Source organism: Culex quinquefasciatus, chromosome 1 (genome assembly GCF_015732765.1).
Source record: "Culex quinquefasciatus strain JHB chromosome 1, VPISU_Cqui_1.0_pri_paternal, whole genome shotgun sequence".
Classification (NCBI taxonomy): domain Eukaryota; kingdom Metazoa; phylum Arthropoda; class Insecta; order Diptera; family Culicidae; genus Culex; species Culex quinquefasciatus.
Window position 1 is genome coordinate 100,082,774 of NC_051861.1, and position 25,021 is coordinate 100,107,794.

The window sequence follows — 25,021 nt, forward strand, 5'->3', positions numbered from 1 at the left end:
TATGTTTGGTAGGGTAATGAATTGGTGTTGTTTCTTAAATAAAACATCATTTTCCACCATTTCTAGAGTTTTTTTACCGGTCTTACAAGCGATTGTGTTTAATATTGTTGGAACCCTAACGTCTCTAGTGTTCCAGAAACTAACAAACGCCATCCTGGTCACGGCTCCAATGGTTGGCCAGGGGCCGACTCCACGGAACCACATATGTTTATCTAAATATGTACTTTGCGTTTCATTTCCTATAAATATGATCTTTAAATTAATATTTTCTTGGCATATTTCGATGCCTCTGTGCTCTCTTGTACTAAACTTGCTGGTTTTCCTATCTATTTAGCATAAGAGAGCTTTTTAAAGTTTGTTTTTTTGTGATTGTGAAATTCATTCCTGGTAAGCACTGTTGAAAATTACAACCCATTCTTGGAAGCCCTTTTTAATCGTCATTAAATCCAAAAACCCTGCGCGATTTATTAATAGCCAGTAATTCCTCATAATCCCACCCCACTCCAACGCCCGCAAGTGCGCAGCCAGACACACTTACCCCCAGGTCCAGGTAGGTGGTGTAGATCGGATAGGGAAGCGCAATGACCATGCCGGCCAGCCAGGAAGCGCAGCTGCACACGAAGGCGGGCAGCCTCGCCTTGAGCGGATCCGTCAGCCAGCGCTTCCGGTCCCACGCAATCAGCAGATGGGAAATCATGGCGACGTGCAGCGGGATATCCTGCAGAATTGAAATGGAAAAGGAGTGAGAAAAGTCAGATTAATTTTCATTGCAAAGTTGCTTCGTTCTGCTTATGGTGGTCTAGGTTAAGGTAACGTATTACGTTGAGAAAGCTGAACAGAACACACTGAAAAAAAAAGTTGATATGTTTTCCCTTAAGAAGACCACACAGCTGTTCGAAACGTCGGTTAGTCACAGTCTTCATTGAAAAGACGATCATTGTCATGGTGACTAACAATTGTTCATGCTAATTTAAATAACATTTTTCTTCAACGTTTCCATCAGATATGTGGTCTTCATCAGGATTCTTTCAAATCTAGATTAAATTTTCAAAAGGTCCTATTTGCATAGGATAGGTTGTTTTGAAAATTTCCTCTAGAAATTGTCGGCAACTGTTTTACGCATCTTGTATTACAAATAACTTTTTTTGGAAGTTACGTAGTATTTGAAGGATCCCTACAGGAATGTTGACGTTTTATCTCCTGATGAAGACTTCGTTTTGACTGACGGAAACGTTGGAACAAATTACCAACTGAACAATGCAACAGTGCAACCTCTCCCTTGTAACTTACGACGATTGATATAAATTGAAACTTCGTCGAATCAACTCACGCCGCACAAATAAAGCAAGATGGTGGCAACTTTGGATTTCTTGGGAGAGCAAATTACGGGCCACTACTTCCAGGGCAGTGCACACGACCGGGCGATAACAATAACAAAGCGGTAATTTAAAATCCCTTTAGCAACAGTAGTGATAGTATCAGCACCTTTTGATTAGGGGGTTGGTGAAAGAGAAAAACAATGGGAACGGAGAACTGTCAAGATTATCCAGAGCATAACGTTATAGGTGAGAATGAATGTTAATATTTTTTTAAATTATACTATTTTTTAGATGTTATTAACCTTCTCTCCCATTATCTTGTTGCAAGTTTGACATTGTTTTGAAAGTTCTCCCTCCTTCGGTTCGCATTTCTTGATCAATATTCCTTCTCCTTTCTACAGACTCCCTTCCAACGATCCCAGAAGAAATAGAATCAGCAGCCAAAGCGTGGGATAGTCAATAAATCCTTTTACTGTCAATAAAAAAGCAGCCGGAGCATCGTCCTGCACCCCCGCCCTCCAATCGATATCGTTCAGTGAGATTAAAGAAAAGGGACACTATGACTTGGCACGAAGAGACTTTGCAGTCATGCGATTTGCCTTGTTTACCCATCTCATGGAACGGATGATAAAAAAAGTTTTGAATGCAACAATTTAAGGTATGTTATTAAACTTTTAAAGGTTTTCGTGAATAAAACAGCTTTTTTTGATAATAAATACAGCGTTTGTCATCAATAAGCATTGAATTGTCAAGAAATCTTTAAAAAGATTAACTATTCAGTGAATCAAAGTTAAATTCTCTTCTCTCATGTCTGTCTTATCTCTCTTGTCTCTCTTGCCTCTCTTGTCTCTTTTGTCTCTTTTGTCTCTTTTGTCTCTTTTATCTCTTTTGTCTGTTTTGTCTCTTTTGTCTCTTTTGTCTCTTTTGTCTCTTTTGTCTCTTTTGTCTCTTTTGTCTCTTTTGTCTCTTTTGTCTCTTTTGTCTCTTTTGTCTCTTTTGTCTCTTTTGTCTCTTTTGTCTCTTTTGTCTCTTTTGTCTCTTTTGTCTCTTTTGTCTCTCTTGTCTCTCTTGTCTCTCTTGTCTCTCTTGTCTCTCTTGTCTCTCTTGTCTCTCTTGTCTCTCTTGTCTCTCTTGTCTCTCTTGTCTCTCTTGTCTCTCTTGTCTCTCTTGTCTCTCTTGTCTCTCTTGTCTCTCTTGTCTCTCTTGTCTCTCTTGTCTCTCTTGTCTCTCTTGTCTCTCTTGTCTCTCTTGTCTTGTTGTTCTTGTTGTTCTTGTTGTTCTTGTTGTTCTTGTTGTTCTTGTTGTTCTTGTTGTTCTTGTTGTTCTTGTTGTTCTTGTTGTTCTTGTTGTTCTTGTTGTTCTTGTTGTTCTTGTTGTTCTTGTTGTTCTTGTTGTTCTTGTTGTTCTTGTTGTTCTTGTTGTTCTTGTTGTTCTTGTTGTTCTTGTTGTTCTTGTTGTTCTTGTTGTTCTTGTTGTTCTTGTTGTTCTTGTTGTTCTTGTTGTTCTTGTTGTTCTTGTTGTTCTTGTTGTTCTTGTTGTTCTTGTTGTTCTTGTTGTTTGTTGTTTGTTGTTTGTTGTTTGTTGTTTGTTGTTTGTTGTTTGTTGTTTGTTGTTTGTTGTTTGTTGTTTGTTGTTTGTTGTTTGTTGTTTGTTGTTTGTTGTTTGTTGTTTGTTATTTGTTGTTTGTTTTTCTTACATGATTCCTAATACTTAAAATACCGTTTTCATCTGATACAGTTTTATTTGAAATTCAATTAATAATCTTCCACATCATGCTCGTAACAAGCGCACCAATTTAGTTCAAAAGTCATGCATCATTGGGAATTCCCAAAATTGAAATGAAATATTTCCCTGGACCACAAACTCTCGAACGTGCTTGTCGATAGCTTACACTACACGTTGCAAAATTTCATATCGTTCTGCCCCCTCACCAGCCAACATCGATATCCTCTAAATCTGGTCAATTTTTACAACCGAGTAGAACATCGAACAAAAGTGCCAGCTCATATTTCAAGCGTCCATAACAAAGTACCATAATTCACACATACACTGCACACACACACATTCGGCTGGTCACACCAGAACGAGAACTCGCTTATCATTTCCTGCTAATATCGTTCGCGGTCAGAACGTCGATGAAATTTCCTGACGGCTTCGAAGCTTCAGCAGCGCAGAGTTCAGTCAAAGTCGGAGAGCTGCTTCTGTAACAAGTTCTGCGGAATTCGCTTCCCCCCTTAACATTCTGCTCAAAAAGAATGGCTCCACGCCACATTTTCGCCCTGCTAGTGCTGCTGCCGGCGCTAGCCCTGGCCGTCAATCACTTCCGGAGTCCGCAGCCGGGCTGCTTCGGCGATTCCCGGGATCAGTACTTTGCCGAGGCGACCACCTTCCAGGAAAACCCCGAGAACGACGAGTACGGATTTCCGCCGGACAAGTGTCGATGTGAGTAAATAAATAGACAGAGCAAGGTTGAAGTTTGATTTTGAAAAGTGTTTGGCAATTTAAAATTACGTAATATACGTATTTTTAAAATTAAATTGAATTAACTTGATTAAAATGTTACCACCTCAACCATTTTAATAGTATCGCTCCTACTCAAAAGTCTCAACGACAACATCAGAAAAAAAAACTTGCTAGCTTGGCACCTGCGAGACATCAAAAGGGATTTTAGGATTTTTTTTGGTAGCCAATTTCCCTTGCAATTTTCCTAAGTGATGAGAGGGGTTTTGATTAGAGAGCCTATATGGAGAGGCGAAATGTCACTATCAGGGTTCCAATCGAACTGTCAAATCGGGGTTCCAATCGAGCATCAAGATCATGCAAGAACCAAGGGAATGATAGAATAAGAGGAATTACAAATCCGCATAATTTTTTTTTTTTTTAAGTTTATATTTATTCAAATTTTTTCCATGTACATTCATTCAGTTAAAATATTATTGAGTGTCCAATCACAAACGATGACTTTTCACCTCAATTTTAAATACTAGCAACTTTCATTTATTCATGAAATATTGTAGCTTTCGCTATTCAGTGATTTCAAATGTAGGAGGTCCTACATGTACAAAAGGGAAAAGGGATACCTTAAAACTAACTTATAAACTATATAAAGAGCGGATCAATGAAGCTGAAGACTGCAATGATTTTTGTCGAAATGCATCAATTATCTTATTGGACATAACATCCAAAGTGTCAACTTCGGCTAATTGATGAAGTTCACTGGTGCTGAACCAGGGAGGAAGTTTCAGAATCATTTTCAGAATTTTGTTCTGAATCCTCTGAAGTTTTTCTTCCTGGTTAAGCAACAGCTTGTCCAGATCGGCACAGCATAAAGCATGGCAGGTCTGAAAATTTGTTTATAAATTAACAGTTTATTCTTGAGACAAAGTCTAGAATTCCTGTTTATAAGTGGATACAAACATTTAATATATTTGTTACATTTAACCTGGATACTTTCAATGTGATCCTTGTAAGTAAGGTTTTTGTCAAAACCAAGTCCAAGATATTTCACTTGATCCTCCCACTTTAAATTTACCTCATTCATCTTTATAATGTGATGACTTTTTGGTTTAAGAAAATCAGCCCTTGGTTTGTGAGGGAAAATAATAAGTTGAGTTTTTGCAGCATTTGGAGTAATTTTCCATTCTTTCAAATAAGAATTGAAAATATCCAAGCTTTTTTGTAATCTTCTTGTGGTGACACGAAGGCTTCTGCCTTTGGCGGAGATGCTTGTGTCATCAGCAAAAAGTGATTTCTGACATCCTGGGGGCAAATCAGGCAAGTCAGAAGTAAAAATATTGTATAAAATTGGACCCAAAATGCTTCCTTGAGGGACGCCAGCACGTACAGGTAGTTGATCAGATTTGCTATTCTGATAACATACCTGCAGAGTACGATCCGTCAAATATTGCGCGTATTGAGAAATAATCAGTTTTGGTGATTATCTTGAGGGGGTCTCAAATATAGGAGCGCAAGGAGTTTTTCAATTAATCGCAGCAATCGTTTTGATTTACACTTTACATCGCTGTCAGTTCAGCTCAACTGGTTATGCTATTTTTTCGTCTCGATAATTTTTTTTAAAGATGGTGAGCGTTTTTGATAGAAATAATATTTAATATTGAAAATATAATTTCTTCCTTCTATTGCAGGGATCATGTTTGATATGAAATTGTTTTTCCACCCAGAAGTTTCTTCGCAACAGCGTTCTTTTATTATGAAACGCAGTTAGGGGGATGTGGTTGAGACTTTGTTAATTTTTTGTTTGCCAAAACGGAGTCCGGATGTGACCACCGGGGAATATGGGAACCGGCCAGGAGACGAATTGACATACTAAAGAGACTCTTCATTCAAAATCAACTAGTTTTATACGTCGCATGGCCAGTTAACCGAAGCGTTAACGATGTTTCTTAAATAAGGTTCTGGATGTGGCCACCGAAGATCGTGGAATCGGTTCCGATGTTATGCATAAGATTTCATGTTAAAAGATAAGAAATTGAAGTCAAAATTCTTGACAAATCTGAATCTTTCGGTGGACCGTATCCCGGCCACCGGTCTGTGCGATGATTTTTCATTAGCTTGATGGTTTACGTGGAACCAGAGAGAAGCACTCGTTGGTGGAACCATGTTTCGATATTTTTTTTTTGTTTTTTTCCCACATTCAGCCATCGTCTTGCGCCATTTAGCGCCATCAAAATCATGGCCGACATCTATCAGGCCGCTGACCATAACCGTCAAGAAGTGTCCCCTCTAAGCATGCCCGGATTAGCGTATGACTGGACATCAAGTTCTGCAATTATGGGAACGCCTACCCGACGGAGTCAACAATGCCCGCTTTGCGTCCATCAGACCCGGTACCCAGTTCCATAAAGCCTGCCGCTAAGGTCTCAGAACCGTAGATTCCGCCACCGGAAACAAGACAACCGCAGCCAAAACCAACCAGCAATCGTCAGCCAGCAGAAAAAGTCCCTACGAACATCTCAGATTGACTGTCAAAATTATTTTAAAAATTTGTCTAAGCCTACTTTCCTGCCATCTCTAGGTTTTCCAGGGCTTTCCCATTGCGACGATATCTTTCTGCGGCGATTATTTGGAGCGCAGGATTCTAATTTTTCTTGAAATTATTAATAATTTTGAATAATTTTCACGATATAAATCGGAAAATTAAACCTTTTCAATTTCGCAATCAAACCTTTATGCCAAACACTGTCAAATGCTTTTTCTATGTCTAGAAGAGCAGCGCCAGTAGAATAGCCCTCAGATTTGTTGCTTCGAATTAAATTTGAAACTCTCAACAACTGATGAGTAGTTGAATGCCCAAGGCGAAATCCAAACTGCTCATCAGCGAAAATTGAATTTTCATTAATGTGCGTCATCATTCTATTAAGAATTATTCTTTCGAATAATTTACTAATACATGAAAGCAAACTAATGGGCCGATAGCTTGAGGCTTCAGCAGGATTTTTATCCGGTTTCAAAATCGGAATTACTTTGGCATTTTTCCAACTACTGGGAAAATATGCCAAATCAAAACATTTGTTGAAAATTTTGACCAAGCTACTTAAAGTTGCTTCTGGTAATTTTTAATTAAAATGTAAAAATGCCATCCTCACCAGGGGCTTTCATATTTTTAAATTTTTGATAATAGATTTTATTTCATTCAGATCCGTATTAAAAACTTCATCTGATGAAAATTCTTGTTCAACAATATTCTGAAATTCTACTGAAATTTGATTTTCAATAGGACTCAAAACATTCAAGTTGAAATTATGAGCACTCTCAAACTGCTGAGCAAGTTTTTGAGCTTTTTCCCATTAGTTAATAGAATATTATCACCATCTTTTAAAGAAGGGATTGGTTTTGAGGTTTCTTAAGAACCTTTGAAAGTTTCCAAAAGGTTTGGAATAAGGTTTAATTTGTTCGACATCTCTTGCGAACTTTTCATTTCGCAGGAGAGTGAATCTGTGGTCAATAACCTTTTGCAAATCTTTTTGAATTCGCTTCAGTGCAGGATCACGAGAACGTTGATACTGTCTTCGGCGAACATTTTTCAGACGAATCAAAAGCTGAAGATCGTCATCAATAATGGGAGAATCAAATTTGACTTGGACTTTAGGAATAGCAATATTCCTAGCATCCAAAATTGTATTAGTTAAAGATTCCAAGGCTGAATCAATATCAGCTTTGGTTTCTAAAACAAAATCATGATTTAAATTATTCTCAATATGATGCTGATACCTGTCCCAATTAGCTTTGTGGTAATTAAACACAGAACTATTGGGTCTGGTAACTGCTTCATGAGAAAGTGAAAAAGTTACTGGAAGATGATCAGAATCAAAATCAGCATGAGTCACTAAAGGACCACAATACTGACTTTGATTTGTCAACACCAAATCAATTGTTGATGGATTTCTAACAGAAGAAAAGCAAGTTGGCCCATTCGGGTATAAAACCGAATAAAGACCAGAAGTGCAATCTCTGAACAGAATTTTACCGTTGGAATTTACTTTAGAATTATTCCAAGATTGGTGTTTGGCATTAAAATCACCGATGATCAAAAATCGAGATCTATGCCGAGTAAGTTTATTCAAATCCCCTTTAAGATAATTTTTATTTTCCCCAGTGCATTGGAAAGGCAAGTATGCAGCTGCAATCATAATTTTCCCAAAAGAAGTTTCAAGTTCAATGCCCAAACTTTCAATAACTTTTAACTTAAAGTCACGTAACGTGCTATAAGTCATACTACGGTGGATTACTATTGCAACTCCACCGCCATTTCGATTCATTCGGTTATTAGTTATAACTTTATAATCTGGATCACTTTTCAAATAAGTGCCAGTTTTCAAAAATGTTTCGGTTATAACAGCAACATGCACGTTATGAACTCGTAAAAAGTTGAAAAATTCATTTTCTTTCGCTTTAAAGAGCGAGCATTAAAATTCATAATATTGATGGAATTACTTAGATCCATGATTAAACTTCAGGGTAAGAACAACATCATTCGCAAATTTTAATCCAATCTGGATTGCTTCCATCATGGATGTAGCATTACTCATTGTTTGAATCAAACCAAACAGTGAGTTTTGCAAAAAAGTCATTTTTTCAAACGTAACATCGCCGAGATCAAAAGATCCCAAAGCGTTGCCAGCAGAAAAATTTTCAAATGAGATTTGAGGTACCTGCCCAATTTCAGAAAGATTGGTAGAGGATTTAAAATTCGTGGATGAACCCGAAACGACGTTAGCATAAGAAATGCCATTGTTGTTACCTAACTTTTCCACGGTAGGGGTATTTCTAGAATTGTTCGAGTGAGACAGCACGAACGTTTGATTTAAAGATGCAGGTACAATCTGACTTTGAGAAAATTTCGGTTTGGATTTCGGCTGATGCTTAGCACGAGAATCCAAAACCTTTTTTCTGATGGGGCAATCCCAGAAATTTGATTTGTGATTTCCACCACAATTTGCACATTTAAATTGGGTGACTTCTTTCACGGGACAATTGTCCTTGTCGTGAGAAGAATCCCCGCAAACCATGCATTTTGGAACCATGGCGCAATGATCAGTACCGTGACCGAATGCCTGGCAACGCCGGCACTGGGTCAGATTCTGGCCATTACCGCCATGTTTCTTAAAATGCTCCCACTTTACCCGTACATGGAACAAAAACTGAACTTTGTCCAAAAGTTTCAAATTGTTGATTTCATTTCTGTTGAAATGAATCAGATAAAATTGTGAAGTCAAACCAAAGCGAGAAATATTCCCGTTTGATTTTTTCTTCATTGGTATTACTTGGGATGGGGCAAAGCCAAGCAACACCTTAAGTTCGTTTTTGATCTCATCCACCGACAAGTCGTTGGAGAGACCTTTCAGGACCGCCTTGAATGGACGAGCATTCTTGGTCTCATACGTGTAGAAATTGTGTTTGTGGTTTTTCAAATAACCAACAAAAGTTTGGTGATCTTGTAAAGATTCCGTCAACAAGCGACATTCTCCTCTTCGACCAAGCTGGAACGAAACCTTCAAATTGCAAGTTTCCTTGCAATTCTTCAGTTGCGTTCGAAAGCTGGCCAAATCGGAGACGGAAGTCACTACAATTGGCGGAGCCTTTACTCGTTTCTCGACGGCAGAAGGCTCAGTACGAGGAGAAGGTTCCTTGTCATCAGTTTCGGATAAAACACCGAAACTGTTTGTCAATGGAATTGGAGGATTGACCTCACATTCAGAATCAGAATCAGCCTCAGAAGAGGCTGTTTTCTTTTCTGTTTCCGTTAGCCGGTTTAGCGTTCAAACGCTTCACCGACGTAACGACCAAATCTTCAGAAGATTTGCGTTTACCTTTATTTTGACGCATTTTGCAAGCAAAGTTCTCTTAAAAAGATGGCTTCGTTTGTAAAATACAACAAAATTTCAGGTGGTGTTAGTCTTGAAAAGACTGTTTAGAATTTTGGAAAATAACTCAGGTAGTCTTTAAAAAGACTGTGAATTTTGTTTTGAAATAACTCTGAGCTTAGGTAGTAAAAAATACCGCAGCTCTAGTGTCCGTTCACCACGAAGGTTCGCAAGACACTCACAAATCCGCATAAATAATTTCAAGATTGTTCAGGTGTGATCCGAAAACGCGATCAAAAATTAAAGTGGAAGTATAAGGCTTTTAACTGCTTATTCAATTGTCGATGTACAGGACACCGCACTGTTTTATCATTTTCTGGCGTACAATCAATTTTTCAGCCCAAAACCAGTTATTGAATTGGAATTTTTTTTTTTCAAATTTTCTTCTTTTGATTTGTGTGCACCTACGTCGAAGACCAAGATTGTTTACTTTTTGCTCTTTGTTCTGACAGTCTTGGTCTGACAGCTTTATCATGGATTTTGGTCTGGTCTAGGCGAGGGATAGGACACAGCACATTCCTGGCAAGAACAAGGTCGGAATCAATATTAAATAATGTTGGCCAAAAAACTATATTTATAACAATCAAAAGCATTGTAAAACTGATAATTTTTATAATTTGGTAGTTTTTGTTATGTTTGCGCTTGTTCGGTATAAGAAAAGTGCCAGCACCAAAGAAAAACTACAAGTTCTTCAACCTTAAATTGACTTTGTGTGTTTGAAATTTCTCCCAGAACATTTCATTTCCCTATGTAGGTCCCTAGTTTTGATCGACGAGTTTAAAAAGTACCTCTAAACTACGCTAAAGTGCATTTTGTTATTTAATTTCCAATCAACTATTCATATTTAACTAAAATGGGGCAGATGAACTCGAATTTGGTGTTGAAAACAAGAAATTAGAAAAATACGAAAAACAAATTTTTGTTCTTAATTCGTGTCCTATACAAACCTTCGAATAAGCGAACTTCGGATAGAGAATTTGCAGCAAAGCTAAAAGACACATGTCGCCACCTATAAACAAATAGCGTAAACCTATGATTTTTTGAAAAAAATAGTTTTTTCCTTCATAATCAAATTATTTCCAACATTTTGGTATACAACTTTCCAAAATTTGTTTGGTTTTTCTATGAGAAAATTGTAAATTTAGTAAAAGATAGTAATTTGAACTATTAGGCAACAAAGTCTATCAAATATCAATAAAAATTGTTAAATATACGTTGACAAATCTGTTATCAACTACATAACTATTTATTTCATTGATATTTACCGGGAAACTCATTTTTCGTGTTCCAAAACATATTTAAACAAAAAGTTCTCAAATTTTTGCGCGCAAAAAAAAATGGGGCGATTTGGGACAGCTGTTTTAGAATTGTAACTGTACAATATTTGGAAATTTTTGATAAATTTCGAATAGAACAGACACAGATCATCTGAAATAGTGCATCGTTTTCCAAACGTCAAGCTAAAATAAAAATAGCTGTCCCTATTCAGCCTGTAGTCCCGATTCGCCCCAGATGACGGTATCTTTTGGAGAATAAGGACTGCACTGAAAAAAATGATACAATTGTTGATTTTTTATTTAACTTTTCGTCCCTCAAACTAGATTTGCAAAATAACACTATTTTTATTATATTTTTTTACATTTGTTTACATCAAATGCCAACTTTTCAGAAATTTCCAGAATGTGCGACAAAATTTTGACCGAGTGACGAATTTATGAATTAATAATATTTTTTTCAAAAAAAATAATTATGGTCGCAAAATTTTTCAACTTCATTTTTCTATGTAAATAGAATTTGCAATCAAAAAGTACTTGAGTGAAATTTTGAGAAAATGCACCGTTTTCAAGTTAGGCGCCATCCATAAAGTATGTCACGCTGTAGGAGGGAGAGGGGGGTCTGAGCTAGTTTGACATTGTATGTTGTAAGTAAAGGAAAAGCGTGACAAATATTATACGTAATATACGTCCTTTTAAAATGTAAGTCTTGATTAAATTTTTTTGAATATATTATTTTCGGAAAGATCGGAAAATTGCACGAATGTTTCATATTTTAACGTTGAAAATCGGACCATTAGTTGCCGAGATTAGAAAATGGTGGGTTGTTTGGGTGAGACTTAGAAAACTTCAATTTTCCTGTTTTTGAACCTTGCATGGGGGTGTACCCCATTTGGCATAATGGAAATTTGGCAGATCGGGTTATCAAGAAGGACGTTTGGCATAATTGGTCCAAGACATCAGGGACGTTTAGCATAATGGACATTTGGCATAATGAACGTTTGGCTTAACTCGTTCAAAAATTATCAAGGACGTTTGGCATAATGGTCATTTGGCATAATGGACGTTTGGCATAATTATTGCAAGCTTTTTTTGTTTTGTTAAATTAGTAAAAAATTTTTGTAAAGAATAATAACTTATAGCTTTTTTCCTATTTTCTAAACAGAATGTTTTACTTTAAAAGCTTTATTATGCATTTTTTCATAAAATTATTTAAAATTCTTTTTTAGAAAGTGTCTTTATAAAATTATGATTTTTCTCCTTTTGAAATACTTTGCAGCTAATTTTTTATATTAAATTTTTCTTTCTTTTATTTTAAATTCAACTAACAAAAAGATGTAAGTTTTGCCAGTCTTTAAATATTTTGCAATAAAGATTTTACACTATTGTCCCTTTCCCTCCTTTTTTGAATTTAACCTGAAGTATGTATGTACATTTGCTCTTCTTTAAAGAAATTCAATAAATATTTTTAAAGCAATTTTCTCTTCTTTATTTTTAAAACTAAAAGAAGGTAAAATCTCTCAAAAGAGTGCAGATTTTGTTTTTTTTTTTCAATATTTTGCAATTATTTTTTTGCAATTTTCTCTTCTTTAATATTAAACCTTAATAAGGGATGTTCATTTTTCTTTCTTTAAATATTTGGGAAATGAGTTGTTATGAAATTTTCCCTTCTTTTATTTTAAATTCAACTCTTAGAAGAGAAAATCTCAAAAAAAAATACGTTTTGAATACTTGACAATTGTCTTTGTTTATGAAATTTTCCCTTCTATTATATAAAATTAAACTTATAGAAGGAAAAGTCTCTTTAAAGATTCACATTTTGCCACTCTTCAAATGTTTGACAATCGCATTATTTTTATGTTTTTCACCAACCTCTTTTCAAAAAATCAATTTAATTAGCAATTAATGTTTTAAACAATTTTCTCTTCTTTAAGATAAGTTTAAAATAAATACAAGAAGGGAAAAGTGCATACACAACTTTATTGCAAAAAATAAAGCAACAGAGAAAAATGTACAAAAATGAGTGCTGGGTGCTCTTTAGATTGAATTCGAAAAAAAAGAAGGGAAAAATGTGGATTTAATTAGAGATTTTTCCTTCTTCAAGTTAAATTATTATCAAAAGAAGGGAAAATTGCATTATAACAGCTCAATTGTCAAAAATTTGAAGAGGTTTTTTCATCATTAAGTTGAATTTCATATAAAAGGGAAAATTTTATTCAAAAAATATTATTGCTAATTATATTGAAAGGGGAAAATGTAAAGCTAACAAGAGATATTTCCTTTTAAAACTAAATTTTCGTTAAAAATATCAAAATTTCATCAAAAAGATTTATTGTGAATTGTTTAAAAAGAAAACAATTTACTTTTGGGGAAAAAATAAAGAGATACCTAATTTTTCGAAAAAAAAAACTAATAGTAATCTCTGAAAGTTGTATAAAAAAGGCAAATAAACAATACATTTTCATTCGTGAAAATGAGAAATACAGTCATCCCACATATTCGGAACACCCACAAATTCGGAACACTTTCGAGATAATTTGTCAATAGCATGCCAAATACAGCTTTTCCGTCAACCCTACTATTTTTAGGACCTTTATTTGGACATTCTCTTGCTATTTCATTAGTAAAAGTAGTACTTTTTGGACAAATACTTCATTTCAAGACAATATTATCCAGAGCAGCAAAACACTGCCTCCAAATTGCCTGTTTCATAATTGTGGGATGTTATTGTGCCTCCCACAATTGTGGAACACCTGAATTTAACTGATATTTCCACAAAAAAGTCATCAGACCATGTATAAAACATCACTAAGCATAAGTTCCATTGATTTCAGTGTGTGAAGTCATTATTTTGTTCAAAATCTGTATTCCTGGAGAGAACCAAGGTTTGTTTACATCCGCAAGAAAAAAGTGTTCCGAATTTGTGGTTTTCATGGTTCAATGTTTATCTTTAAAAAATGATATAAAACGTTAAAAACTACGGCCTTTCTATACATCAATCGAAAGATCTCAAGAAAAGCTACCACATGAAGGAAAAAGCAAAACATTATGTTCGACTATCAATTTTCTATGATTTTTCAACCATCGGCCGATCTGTAAACCGTTCCGAATATGTGGGATGACTGCATACACAACTTTATTGCAAAAAATAAAGCAACAGAGAAAAATGTGCAAAAATGAGTGCTGGGTGCTCCTTAGATTGAATTCGAAAAAAAAGAAGGGAAAAATGTGGATTTAATTAGAGATTTTTCCTTCTTCAAGTTAAATTATGATCAAAAGAAGGGAAAATTGCATTATAACAGCTCAATTGTCAAAAATTTGAAGAGGTTTTTTCATCATTAAGTTGAATTTCATATAAAAAGGAAAATTTTATTCAAAAAATATTATTGCTAATTATATTGAAAGGGGAAAATGTAAAGCTAACAAGAGATATTTCCTTATAAAACTAAATTTTCGTTAAAAATATCAAAATTTCATCAAAAAGATTTATTGTGAATTGTTTAAAAAGAAAACAATTTACTGTTGGGGAAAAAATAAAGAGATACCTCATTTTTCGAAAAAAAAACTAATTGTAATCTCTGAAAGTTGCATAAAAAAGGCAAATAAACAACACATTTTCAATCGTGAAAATGAGAAGTACTTATAAAATAAAACAAATATAAAATCTAGTAATAATTATGCCCAACGTCCATAATACCAAACGTCCTAGATGATTTTTGAACGAGTTATGCCAAACGTCCATTATGTCAAATGTCCATTATGTCAAATGTCCATTATGCCAAATGTCCATTATGCCAAACGTCCCTGATGTATTGGCCCAGTTATGCCAAACGTCCTTCTTGAAAACCCGTTATGCCAAATGTCCATTATGCCAAATGGGGTACACCCTTTGCATGGCAATATCTCAGCAACTAAGGATCGTATCAACTAAGTTCAGAAAAGCAAAATATAGAGAATTTTCTCAGCTTTTCATAAATATGTTTTTCAAAAGTGGGCAAACATGGGCACTTATTGTAAAAATGAATAACTGCAACAATTTTCAAAAAAAAACCTATAACTTGAAAACGGTGAACTATATCTAAATTTCAGTAAAGTACTTTTTGATTGCAAATTTGATTTATATCTAAAATGAAAGTTGAAAAAAAATTAGGACCAATATTTCGAAATTAAAAAAAATTTTGATTCAAAAATGTATAACGCGTTGAAAGATTTTTTGCACATTCTGGAAATTTCTGAAAGGTTGGCATTTGATGTCCCCTAAAACATATCAGAAAAATAGTGTTTTTTTTACCATCTGAAAAAATCTGCAACATTGGACTGATCTGAAATTTGTCCCAAAGCAAATTTCGTCTATTTGACTGTGTTGTCAATTTTGCGTTGATGAAATTCGCAAACATTTCTCCCACCCACTCATTGCAAACATATCTTACTTCTCCCTTTTCTCCATCAACCAACCAAAACCAACCAGTGGCCACCGCAATGGAGAAGGAGATCCAATATTTACGCAATCTGATGGACAAGTGTGACCGGTGCGAGTCCGGAACGAGCAGCCCAATCACCGACGGCCGGAAGTGTGCGGACAGCCCGTGCGCCAGGTAAGTCACTGTTGCACTGTTAGAAAAAAAAATCAGTGATTTTTGGAACATTTTTTTTAAATTACATTCTTAAAATGCAACAAAAAATGTTAAAAATTTTGTTAATGTTTCATGTTAATGAAACAAAGTCATTATTTTTGAAATTAAGATAATTGTGTGCTATTTTTGGAATTTCAGCAAACATTATTGGAGAGTTGGCACCGAGAAATGTACCCTCCCTGTGATTAATTGAGAATCAAATATCAATTTGTTGGGGCTTTCATGGGAAGAGGGAGGATACCAGTCCTTCCTGGATGTGGATGTTTATTATGATAAATGAAGCGTTTGGACCGGGCGTTTTTCCCAGGAAAAGGCTTCGGCATCGAACAATTATGCAATGCGAATTCATCATTGCCATGGTATTTAATTTGGCGGCCGCTGATGGAGGGTGAAAAGCAAAATTTTGAATATGCAGTGATTCAGAGTGAGCGGTGGAATATTTTATTTCAGCTGCAATAAATAGTAAAACCATAAAACTCCCTCACTGATGCTTTTTGAGCTTTTCGAGTTCAGTTGGGTTGTGTTGCATTTTGATAAATATTATAATTAAAAAAATACATCAAAGCCTTTAGAATCACTTGATTTTATACTATCGGAATATGAATTGATTCGAAAATCCATTTTAAATAATTATAGAAATAATTAAATAAAGATAATCCCAAAAGGAAAAAATATAAACGTTAAAAAAAGACACTTTAGGATTAATGCTATCTACCTAGTACGATATGTAGCAAACAAGATTTTTACGAGCACATCCGAAGCAGCGCAGCACCTCTCCGAGGGGAAAAGAAACACAGACTGAGAGTAAAAGTGTACAGCATATGAGCAATTCTCTACGAAATCGGCCGATTTCGACCATTTTTATTTTTTGATTTTTTTTATTTGGCTCAAACTTTGTGGAGGCCTTCTCTATGACCAAAATAAGTTGTTTTGTGTCATTAGTTCACCTATACAAGTCTACATACAATTTTGGCAGCTGCCCGAGCAGACGGAAATAACTTGGGAATAACATTTTTTGTTATTTGAAAATACTTGTCCAATAACATTCATCGTTATGATTTTTTTGTTATTGGATTGTTATTGTAATAACAGACTAATAACATTTGAAGTGATTCTTCGAACAAATCTTTGTTATTATTTTTTGTTATTTTAACAACTAATCCGATCATCCCAATAACAGTTGAAGTTATTCTTCCATAACAAAAAATGTTATTCCCAAGTTGTTTTTGCTTTCAATCAATATCAAACCAATAACAAATTTTGTTATGATAACATAAACTGTTATTAAAGCCTTATTAAAAAATGGGGTTTTCAAGAAGATTCCATAACATTTTCTGTTATTTTAACAGTATTTGTTATTGAAATGGCATGAATTTTGTTATTACCGTCTGCCCGAATGTCCATACAAAAATTGTACGTACATATTCAAACATTCGTAACTTTTGAGTGAATTTTCTAATCAATTTGGTGTCTTCGGCAAAGTTATAGGTATTGTTGAGAAATAAGTACACGGAAAAAACTCAATTTCCCAAAATATATATTTTTTGACTTTCTCCCGAAAGTAATATGTTTTAGGGGACAAAAATCCCCAACTTTTGAGCCATAGAGCAGAATCCGCAAAGAGTTTAAAAAATTGTCCGTTTCAAAATATAGCCACCGAAAATTAGATTTTAAGCAAAATATTTGCAGTTTTTCAATTTTAAAAATTGTGACCATGAGTCGCAATGAGTGGGTAGGAGAAATGTTTGCGAATTTCATCAACGCAAAATTGACAACACAGTCAAATAGACGATTACCATTTCTAAAAACTTTTTTTTCTTTGAAAAATTCAGAAAATTTGCTGTAAAATTGTCAAGAGACACTTTAAAAAGATACAAGGAAAAAAACATGTAACGTCATGATTCGAATTCCCGGTCGCTTCGAAACCCGGACACTTCATCTTGTTTTATCAATTATTTGGAAATAAGTTTGCGTTATGAATGTCAAAACTGTGTTATTTGATGAATTCCAACATCAACTTTCATTTAAAGTTTGTTTGAATACTGTAGTTAATGCCAAAACAATTAAATACAACAAAATTATAAGTTTACCAAAAATGCGAAACATTTCACTTGAAATATTTCATAGGCGTTCGAAGCACCGGGAAGGCAAAGCAGAAATTTATGGTTTCGATTTCCTTAAATTCTAGCAAATTTTTATATAAACTACCGATTGTTTTGACGTTAACAGCTTATTTGAGACCTAACGGTTGCCATTCACTAGCATTTCAGTCCAAATTTGTGCGATTCATAAGTAAAATCGAGTGTCCGGAATTCGAAGCAAAAGTGTCCGGATTTCGAATCAGCTTTTGTCAGTGTCCGGAATTCGAAGCACAACAAGTCATTTTAATTTTAAAATTCTGATGGAAAATTGTTAGAAAAGACATATTTTGCATTCATTTTCTTGAAACTGACTGTTTATACTACATCCTTATGATGTTTCTACATTTCCAGCTTATTACATGATTTTTTGCCAGCTATAACAAAAATGATATGCTACTAAGTGTCCGGATTTCGAATCATGACGTTATAACTGGTATTTATAACAGACTCGAATAGCAACACATTTCAAAATAAATGCTGAAAAGTTTTACTTTTCAGTACTGACATGACACTTTTTTAGAAAAGAATTTCTTTTTTTTATTTAACATTTAACTCATGATTCCAATCAAATAGTGTTTTTCGGAATTAAAAAACGTTGCAAAATTAGATTTTTTCAACACTCGTCGTATTTTTCAAACTCGGTGAACCTTATTAAATAAATGTTCAACTCGTGCTGAAATTTTTTTCTTTTTGCAACTTGTTGCATAAACTACTATTTTGCAATTCCGCTGTGAAACTGTCAACTTTTCTTGTTTTCCTGGAGAAACGAAACGGCCTACTTTTCCCTACCAAAAATAACTTAATGGAAAATTAATACCTCTCAATACCAGAGCTGAAAAATTCTACTTTTCAGCACTGAATTGGGTGCTGAAAAGTTGAACTTTCCAACACTAGTATCGGAAAGTAACATTTTTCAACTTTTTTTTTTGTTTTAACGGTGAATTGACTAAACACATGAATGTTTGAAAAAAAAATCCATTCAAGAAGCGTTTTTTCGGAATTGCAAAAAAATGTTGTAAACAACTCGGTCGGTTGGATAAATGTACAACTCGCGTTGAAAAAATCTTCTTTTTGCAACTTGTTGCATAAACTACTATTAACTGTCTATAATTTAAAAATAGCTCTGTTTAATCAAATTTCCAAACATGATTTTAAAACTTAAAATTTATTTTAAATACTTTTTGACAATATTCTAAAAAAATCAAAACTCTAAGCCATCCTAAACTTTAGTGCAAAAGATGTCTTTGTAACTCATCTAAAAATTGTCAAATAATATGGAATTTATATATATTTAGATTTTAATGTTATCTATTGAAAAATTCTTTAAAAAAAAAAAAACTATTCTAAAATCGTTTTCAGACAAAAAAAAATATATTCATTCTGGAAAGTCAACATAAAATACTAGCAATGCAAATACAAAATTCGGAATTGTATTTTTTTTTTAATTTTACGTTCATTTTATATAGTCCTTATTATAACCTAAAAAATGAAGACAGTCCATTTTGTATTACCAGTCTGCAAAATTGTTTAGAGCCTTGTATTGGTTAAATTTAATCCAAATCAAAAATAGGGGAAGAATACCCATTTTAACTTTTGCCGTGTTCCGCTATTAAATCAACAATTTCACATGTATCAACAATGGAGAGTTGCTTGCTCACTTTAATTTGAGCTATTTTTTACATTGGAACAGCCAAAAACGCTTTATGAAAGCTGTGATTCATGATCAATGTGCTGACACTATAAATAGGCTGAAAAAGGGTTTAGTTCCCCTACAAAATTAAATATCTAAAAAACATGTTCTTTACATATTAGTAAGTCACTCACTTGAAAAATAATCCCGAAACAAATAAATAATTAGCAAGCGCCATCAAAAAAACAAACGCGCGAAGTCTTTTGACGTTTCAATTTTGACTACCCATTCCAATCAAAGGCTGAAGAAAACCGAGCGAGAAGCGAAGGCAAATAAAAAACAAAGGGTGGCCACCAACACCACCAACATGCTGGTGCAGCGCCTGTTGGATTGAGCCTCTATAAATGCTACTTTTCGTGAGGGTTTGCTTAAAATTTCATCAATTTTGGCAGCCCTAATCAGACCCAAAAGAGCGCTGGAAGAAAAAAAGAACCAAGCTAAAAATAGAAAAATGGGCGTGGCCCAATGCACTCGACTGATTAGAATGCATTTTTGAAATATATTTTTTAAATGCTTGTAAAAGGAATACCATAACTTTTAATAAAAGTGAAAATAAACAGAAATGTTCACAAAATGTTGCTCTACTCGTTGGTTTTCTTGGTTTTAGAGAATTTCAAGGAGCATTCCAGATTATCCAGCATCATTCAAACACGACCACTTATTAGGCTTAAAATGGGCATATTTCCCCTACTTCTTTAAGATGGTACCATTAACTACATAACTAAGTAAGTCAGTTAATTCAAAGTTGTTTCTTAAAAAAAAATAAACCTGAAAAAAAACTTTCATTTTTTCAATCACTTCTATAAATAAACAAAAACAAACCTACTTTCTGCACCCCAACCCATCCCACATCAAACTCTCTATATTTTCTCCAATTAATCAACAAATTAAAACTGAACTCATCACCTCCGTCTTCTTCTACTTTTTCTTCCAGCGGTGCATCCTGCACGGACACCCCCACCGGTGCGACCGTGTGCGGACCCTGCCCGGTGGGTTACGACGGCAACGGGCTGAGCTGCACCCCCCGAAGTGGCTGCTTTTAATTGCAAAAATTACCACTATTTATGCGGAAAAATGGACGGCACCAGCGCCACTAAGTGGCTTTTCGTCGACTTTGAAGAGCACTGACGAAAATGTTTGTGCAATGTCCGTTAAAGAGGCGGATAGGAAAAATCATGTAAAATTGCATACGTTATTATGTGAAATAAAATTTAGAAAAACCCGTAGTTTTTTTTTCATGTCTCCTTATTTGATTGTTTCGATGATATAAAAAGACTGCTGCTTGTTAACATGCCAACAAGAGACGCACCGTAAATAGTACGGAAATTTACCAGAAAAGAAGCTTTGTAGCGGGTTGAAATATTACGTACAATGCATTCTGATGAAACGAGTGAGACAGAGAGAGAAAGAGTGAGGAACAGTTATAAAGTGAATTTTGCGATCCAGAGAGTTGTTCAACCAGAACAAGAGCACATGTTCCTTTCTGGGTTGGTTTCCTTTTTGGGGCCACCGTAACAGGGAAAGTGGAAAAGTTTCGTGCAGAGAGAAAATTTTGTGCTAAGTTGGTTAGCAACGTGGCATTGAGACACTGATAAATAGATTAAAAAAAAACATAAAAGTAGACTAAAGTTGCAGTAGTAAAAATAGAACCTTCTACTTTGCGAAATCAATGTTTACAGCATTGCAAAAGGAGCAGTCAAGAGTTATAAATAGATCTATTTGTCTGTGACCCTCCGTAGATTGCGAGCCACGCAATAATGTTTCATCGCATTGTTTCCAGCAAGACTTAGTGTGTGCGCCCCAGAAGCTATGGATGTTCTGTTAATATTAATAGCTTTCTTTGTGTGCAACGAAAATTAAGTTCTATTGTTTTGCAAAATACGGCCCCGCCTAAAATCCTAAACCTTTCCAAAGCAAATCCAATAGTTGCATGATCCTTTTAGGAGCAGTGTTGCCATACCAACTGGAGGAGGAATTTCGTTGAAACAATTTTCACACAACGCTGATTCGAAATTGGCCCATTAATTATCGTCAGCATTCCAGAATGGTAATGTTTCATACCAACAGTACTAAATTACAGCTTTAGTTGTGGAATTTTCTGGAAATTCACAAATTTGCGTTTGTTATGTCATCTGCTTGTTTGCACAGTTATAAATTTCGAAAATATTTACGAAACACGTTTTTTCCACTGTGCACACTAGAATTTAAATCAATACCTTGGTGTGGTGGCGACATTCCAAACCCTCTCCAATGGAAATTGTGTCGTTCTGTGGTCGCCGCAACTCGGCACCGGTGAGGTGTGAATTTCGCTTACCCAATCAACATGTCGCTGGCTGGTTCATTGTTATCCGAGCATTCGTTGGTGAAGGTTGTCTGAATCAACATGACTCGTCGCGTCCCGGCGCAAAACGCCGGCAATATTGCCCTACCTGCGGCTCAAGCAGGCAAAAAAGTGGGAATTTCCAAAAGGAAGGTTGAGGCCTCAACTGATGGCCAAAAACCGGGGATTTCCAAAAGGAAGGTGCTTTTGGAAGTGACATCGAACAGCAAAAAGACGAAAAAGAGCGACGGTACTGTACCGATGGATGAGGAGGAGGAGAACTCTTCGTCCCACGAGGAGCAGCTATTGAAGAACAACAAGTTTGCTGGACTGCCTGACGAGGACCAGGTAGCGGAAGCAAAGGAGAATGAAGTGAAACAGCGAAAGGAGAAACTGCCTCCTTTTTATGTGCGGCAATCAGCAGCAACGATCGACTTTCGAGCGGGGCTGGTTGAACTCATCAAGTCTGGGAAAGTCCTAGGCAACATTCGTCTGTGTCAGGACGGATTTAAGGTGCTGGTGCAATCCAGGCAGCACTATCAACTGGTCAAGGATTACTTGACCGAAAACGAGGCGGAGTACTTTACCCATGATGTCGCCATGGATAAGCCGTACAAAATCGTCGTCAGAGGTCTGTACGACATGCCAGTGGAGGAATTAGCTGCCGAGCTAAAAGTTTTGAAACTGGATGTGTTGGCCGTGCACAAAATGAGCCGACGCAACAAAGACATCAAGTACCGTGACCAGCTCTACCTGCTGCATTTGGCTAAGGGATCGACGACGCTTCCTGAGCTGAAGGCAATCCGAGCGGTTTTCAACATTATCGTGTCGTGGGAGCGATACCGACCAGTGCATCGTGACGTCACACAATGCTTCAACTGCCTGGGTTTCGGGCACGGAGGTAAGAACTGCCACCTGAAGCGTCGTTGCGCCAAATGTGGTACCGATGCGCACATCACATCCCAGTGCATCCAAGATTCGCTGGTGAAGTGCCTCAACTGCAACGGTGAGCACTCGTCAACCGACCGAAAGTGCCCCAAGAGAGCTGAGTTCGTGAAAATTCGGCAGCAAGCATCGACGAAGAATCAGCCTCAGCGTCGTAGAACGCCTCCAGCCCTGGTGGAGCAAAATTTTCCACCTCTTCAACCGCGACGCCAGGTCCCGAACTTGGCACCGTTGCCGTTGGATCCCAGGAAGAGAGCTGAGATGAATCATCCACGGCCGGGTTCCAGCCAGGAGCCGAGACCGCCACCACCGGGCTTCAGCCAGGAGCCAAGACCAACCCAAGAACCAGCAGTTGAGGAAAATGGTAATGATCTTTACACCTCAACCGAACTCCTCAATATTTTCAAACAGATGTCCGCTGCACTGCGTGGATGCAAAACCAAGACCCAGCAGATTGAAGTGCTGACCTCGTTCGTCATCCAGTATGGATCGTAGGTCCCTCAAGCTGCTGAATTGGAACGCTTGCTCCATTAGGAGGAAGAATTTAGAGCTGGTGGATTTTCTTCGCGAGAAGGAGATCGACGTAGCTGCCATCACGGAAACTCATCTGAAGCCCGGTGAAAAAGTTTATCTGCAAAACTACAAGATTGCGACGCAGCTCGACAGGACCACGTCTGGAGGAGGAGGTGTGCTTGTCGCTGTTCATCGTGATCTCAAGCCACGCCGGCTGCCACACTTTAAGCTGGACATCATCGAGGCCGTTGGAGTGGAAATTCCCACTTCGGTTGGCCCAGTACTCTTCATTGCTGCATACTGCCCACGTCAGGTGAATGCCAGAGATGGTTCAGCAGCAAAACTGAAGGGCGATATCCAGAAGCTGACACGGCGGAGCGCAAAGTACATCATCGCTGGTGACCTCAACGCGAAGCATGAAGTTTGGGGCAACAGCAGGAGGAATCGGAACGGAGTGATTCTGCACAACGATCTGCAAAACGGATACTACAACGTTGTGAGTCCGGATCGTCCAACGAGGGTGGCTCGGTCTGGGAATCACTCAATCATCGACTTCTTCATTACCAATATGGCTGAGAACGTGGCTCATCCTGAGGTGTTTGAAGAGTTGAGTTCTGATCACTATCCGGTGGCTGTGGAGGTTGGAGCTTCCGTTACTCCGCAGCGGCAACCAACCCGGAAAGATTACCACAACGTTGACTGGCAGCAGTTTCAGCAAGTGGTAGACAGCAACATCGACTATGATTAGGGTTAGTGAAATTTCACGATTTCGCGGACAGCGTGAAATCCGCGAAATTTGGCTTTTTCCGCGAAATCCCGTGAAATTTTATGTTTGTGTGAAACTGCAACGATTTTTCTCAAAATATTTTATAAAACTCAAATAGGAATAAAAATAATCTTAAGAACTAGAGTAGAATTAAGCAAGTGGATACCCTTGTTCAATTACTAATATAGGGTTATTGAATTTTGTCGATTTCGCGGATGTTGTCAAATTCTTGAAATTTATCAATTTTCAGCAATATTTTTTTTATGAGATCGTAATAAATATTTCTACCACAGAGGCTATTTATGTAATTTCAATTGATAGGCTAAGTTTGAACCATTTGAAGAATTATTCAGATTTTTCAGTTTTTTTAGAAACTAACTAAATTTAGTATTATTTTCATTCGCTGTATTAAAAAGTTTCTACTATTTTATTTGAAAAGTATAATTTCAAAATCCACAGCACCTAAAAGGACCTAATAAAAACAAGTTATGAATAGCAGAAAAATAATTTCAAAAGAGATTTAAAGATTCAAGATTTGTTCAAATCAAAATAAAATGAAGAGTATTTTTTATCTTCAAAATCACATTTGAAAAACATTTCAGATTTTTTTCAGAGTCCTGTTTAATTTTAATGTTATTTGATTATTTGGGTGGATGATTCCCGCGAAATTTAAAAAAATCCACCTTTTTTGTTTTCTGTTCTCATTTTGATTACAAATTTCGATTTCGTTACAAATTATTGTATTTTTGTCTATTGATTTTAAATTAACTTTTTGAAATGAGATGAATTCCTTAAAAATTATTTTGATTGGTTTAAATGTCGCAGAAAATTCAAACTATTTTATTCATTTTGGCTGGACAAGATTGTCAAATCTTGCTTTGAGATGAAATTCAAAAAAAATGTAAACTGATAAAACAGAAGAAAATCAGCTAAAACTTTTCAGCTTTATTCGTCGAATATTAAAAAAGTAGTTCAATAAATGAGAATAGTTACTAGCGTGTCCCAAAAAAACACGAAGTCGAGGAATTCAATGTG

General features: G+C 36.0%; 2 protein-coding genes across 2 annotated transcripts in view; one reads left to right on the forward strand and one right to left on the reverse strand.

Annotated features, from left to right (window-relative positions):
• The window catches only part of LOC6045823 (G-protein coupled receptor moody), a 234,447-nt gene that overhangs the window by 110,871 nt on the left and 98,555 nt on the right, over positions 1 to 25,021 (reverse strand). Inside the window, exon 4 of the mRNA XM_038259417.1 lies at positions 539 to 718. Within this exon, the coding sequence (XP_038115345.1) occupies positions 539 to 718 (180 nt within the window). The remainder of the gene's footprint in view (positions 1 to 538; positions 719 to 25,021) is intronic.
• On the forward strand, positions 3,473 to 20,665 carry LOC6045826 (thrombospondin-4). The gene is made up of 3 exons (XM_001863084.2): positions 3,473 to 3,761; positions 15,446 to 15,572; positions 20,377 to 20,665. Exons 1-3 carry the CDS (start codon positions 3,575 to 3,577, stop codon positions 20,483 to 20,485), a joined length of 423 nt encoding a protein of 140 aa, XP_001863119.2. The 5' UTR covers positions 3,473 to 3,574; the 3' UTR covers positions 20,486 to 20,665.

Excerpts from the sequence above, each read along its gene's own strand:
- LOC6045826 (XM_001863084.2), top strand. The coding sequence starts at position 3,575 with ATGGCTCCACGCCACATTTTCGCCCTGCTAGTGCTGCTGCCGGCGCTA. Across the intron at positions 3,762-15,445 it reads TCCGCCGGACAAGTGTCGAT|TGGCCACCGCAATGGAGAAG; the intron begins GTGAGTAAATAA and ends AAAACCAACCAG. Across the intron at positions 15,573-20,376 it reads GCGGACAGCCCGTGCGCCAG|CGGTGCATCCTGCACGGACA; the intron begins GTAAGTCACTGT and ends TTTTTCTTCCAG.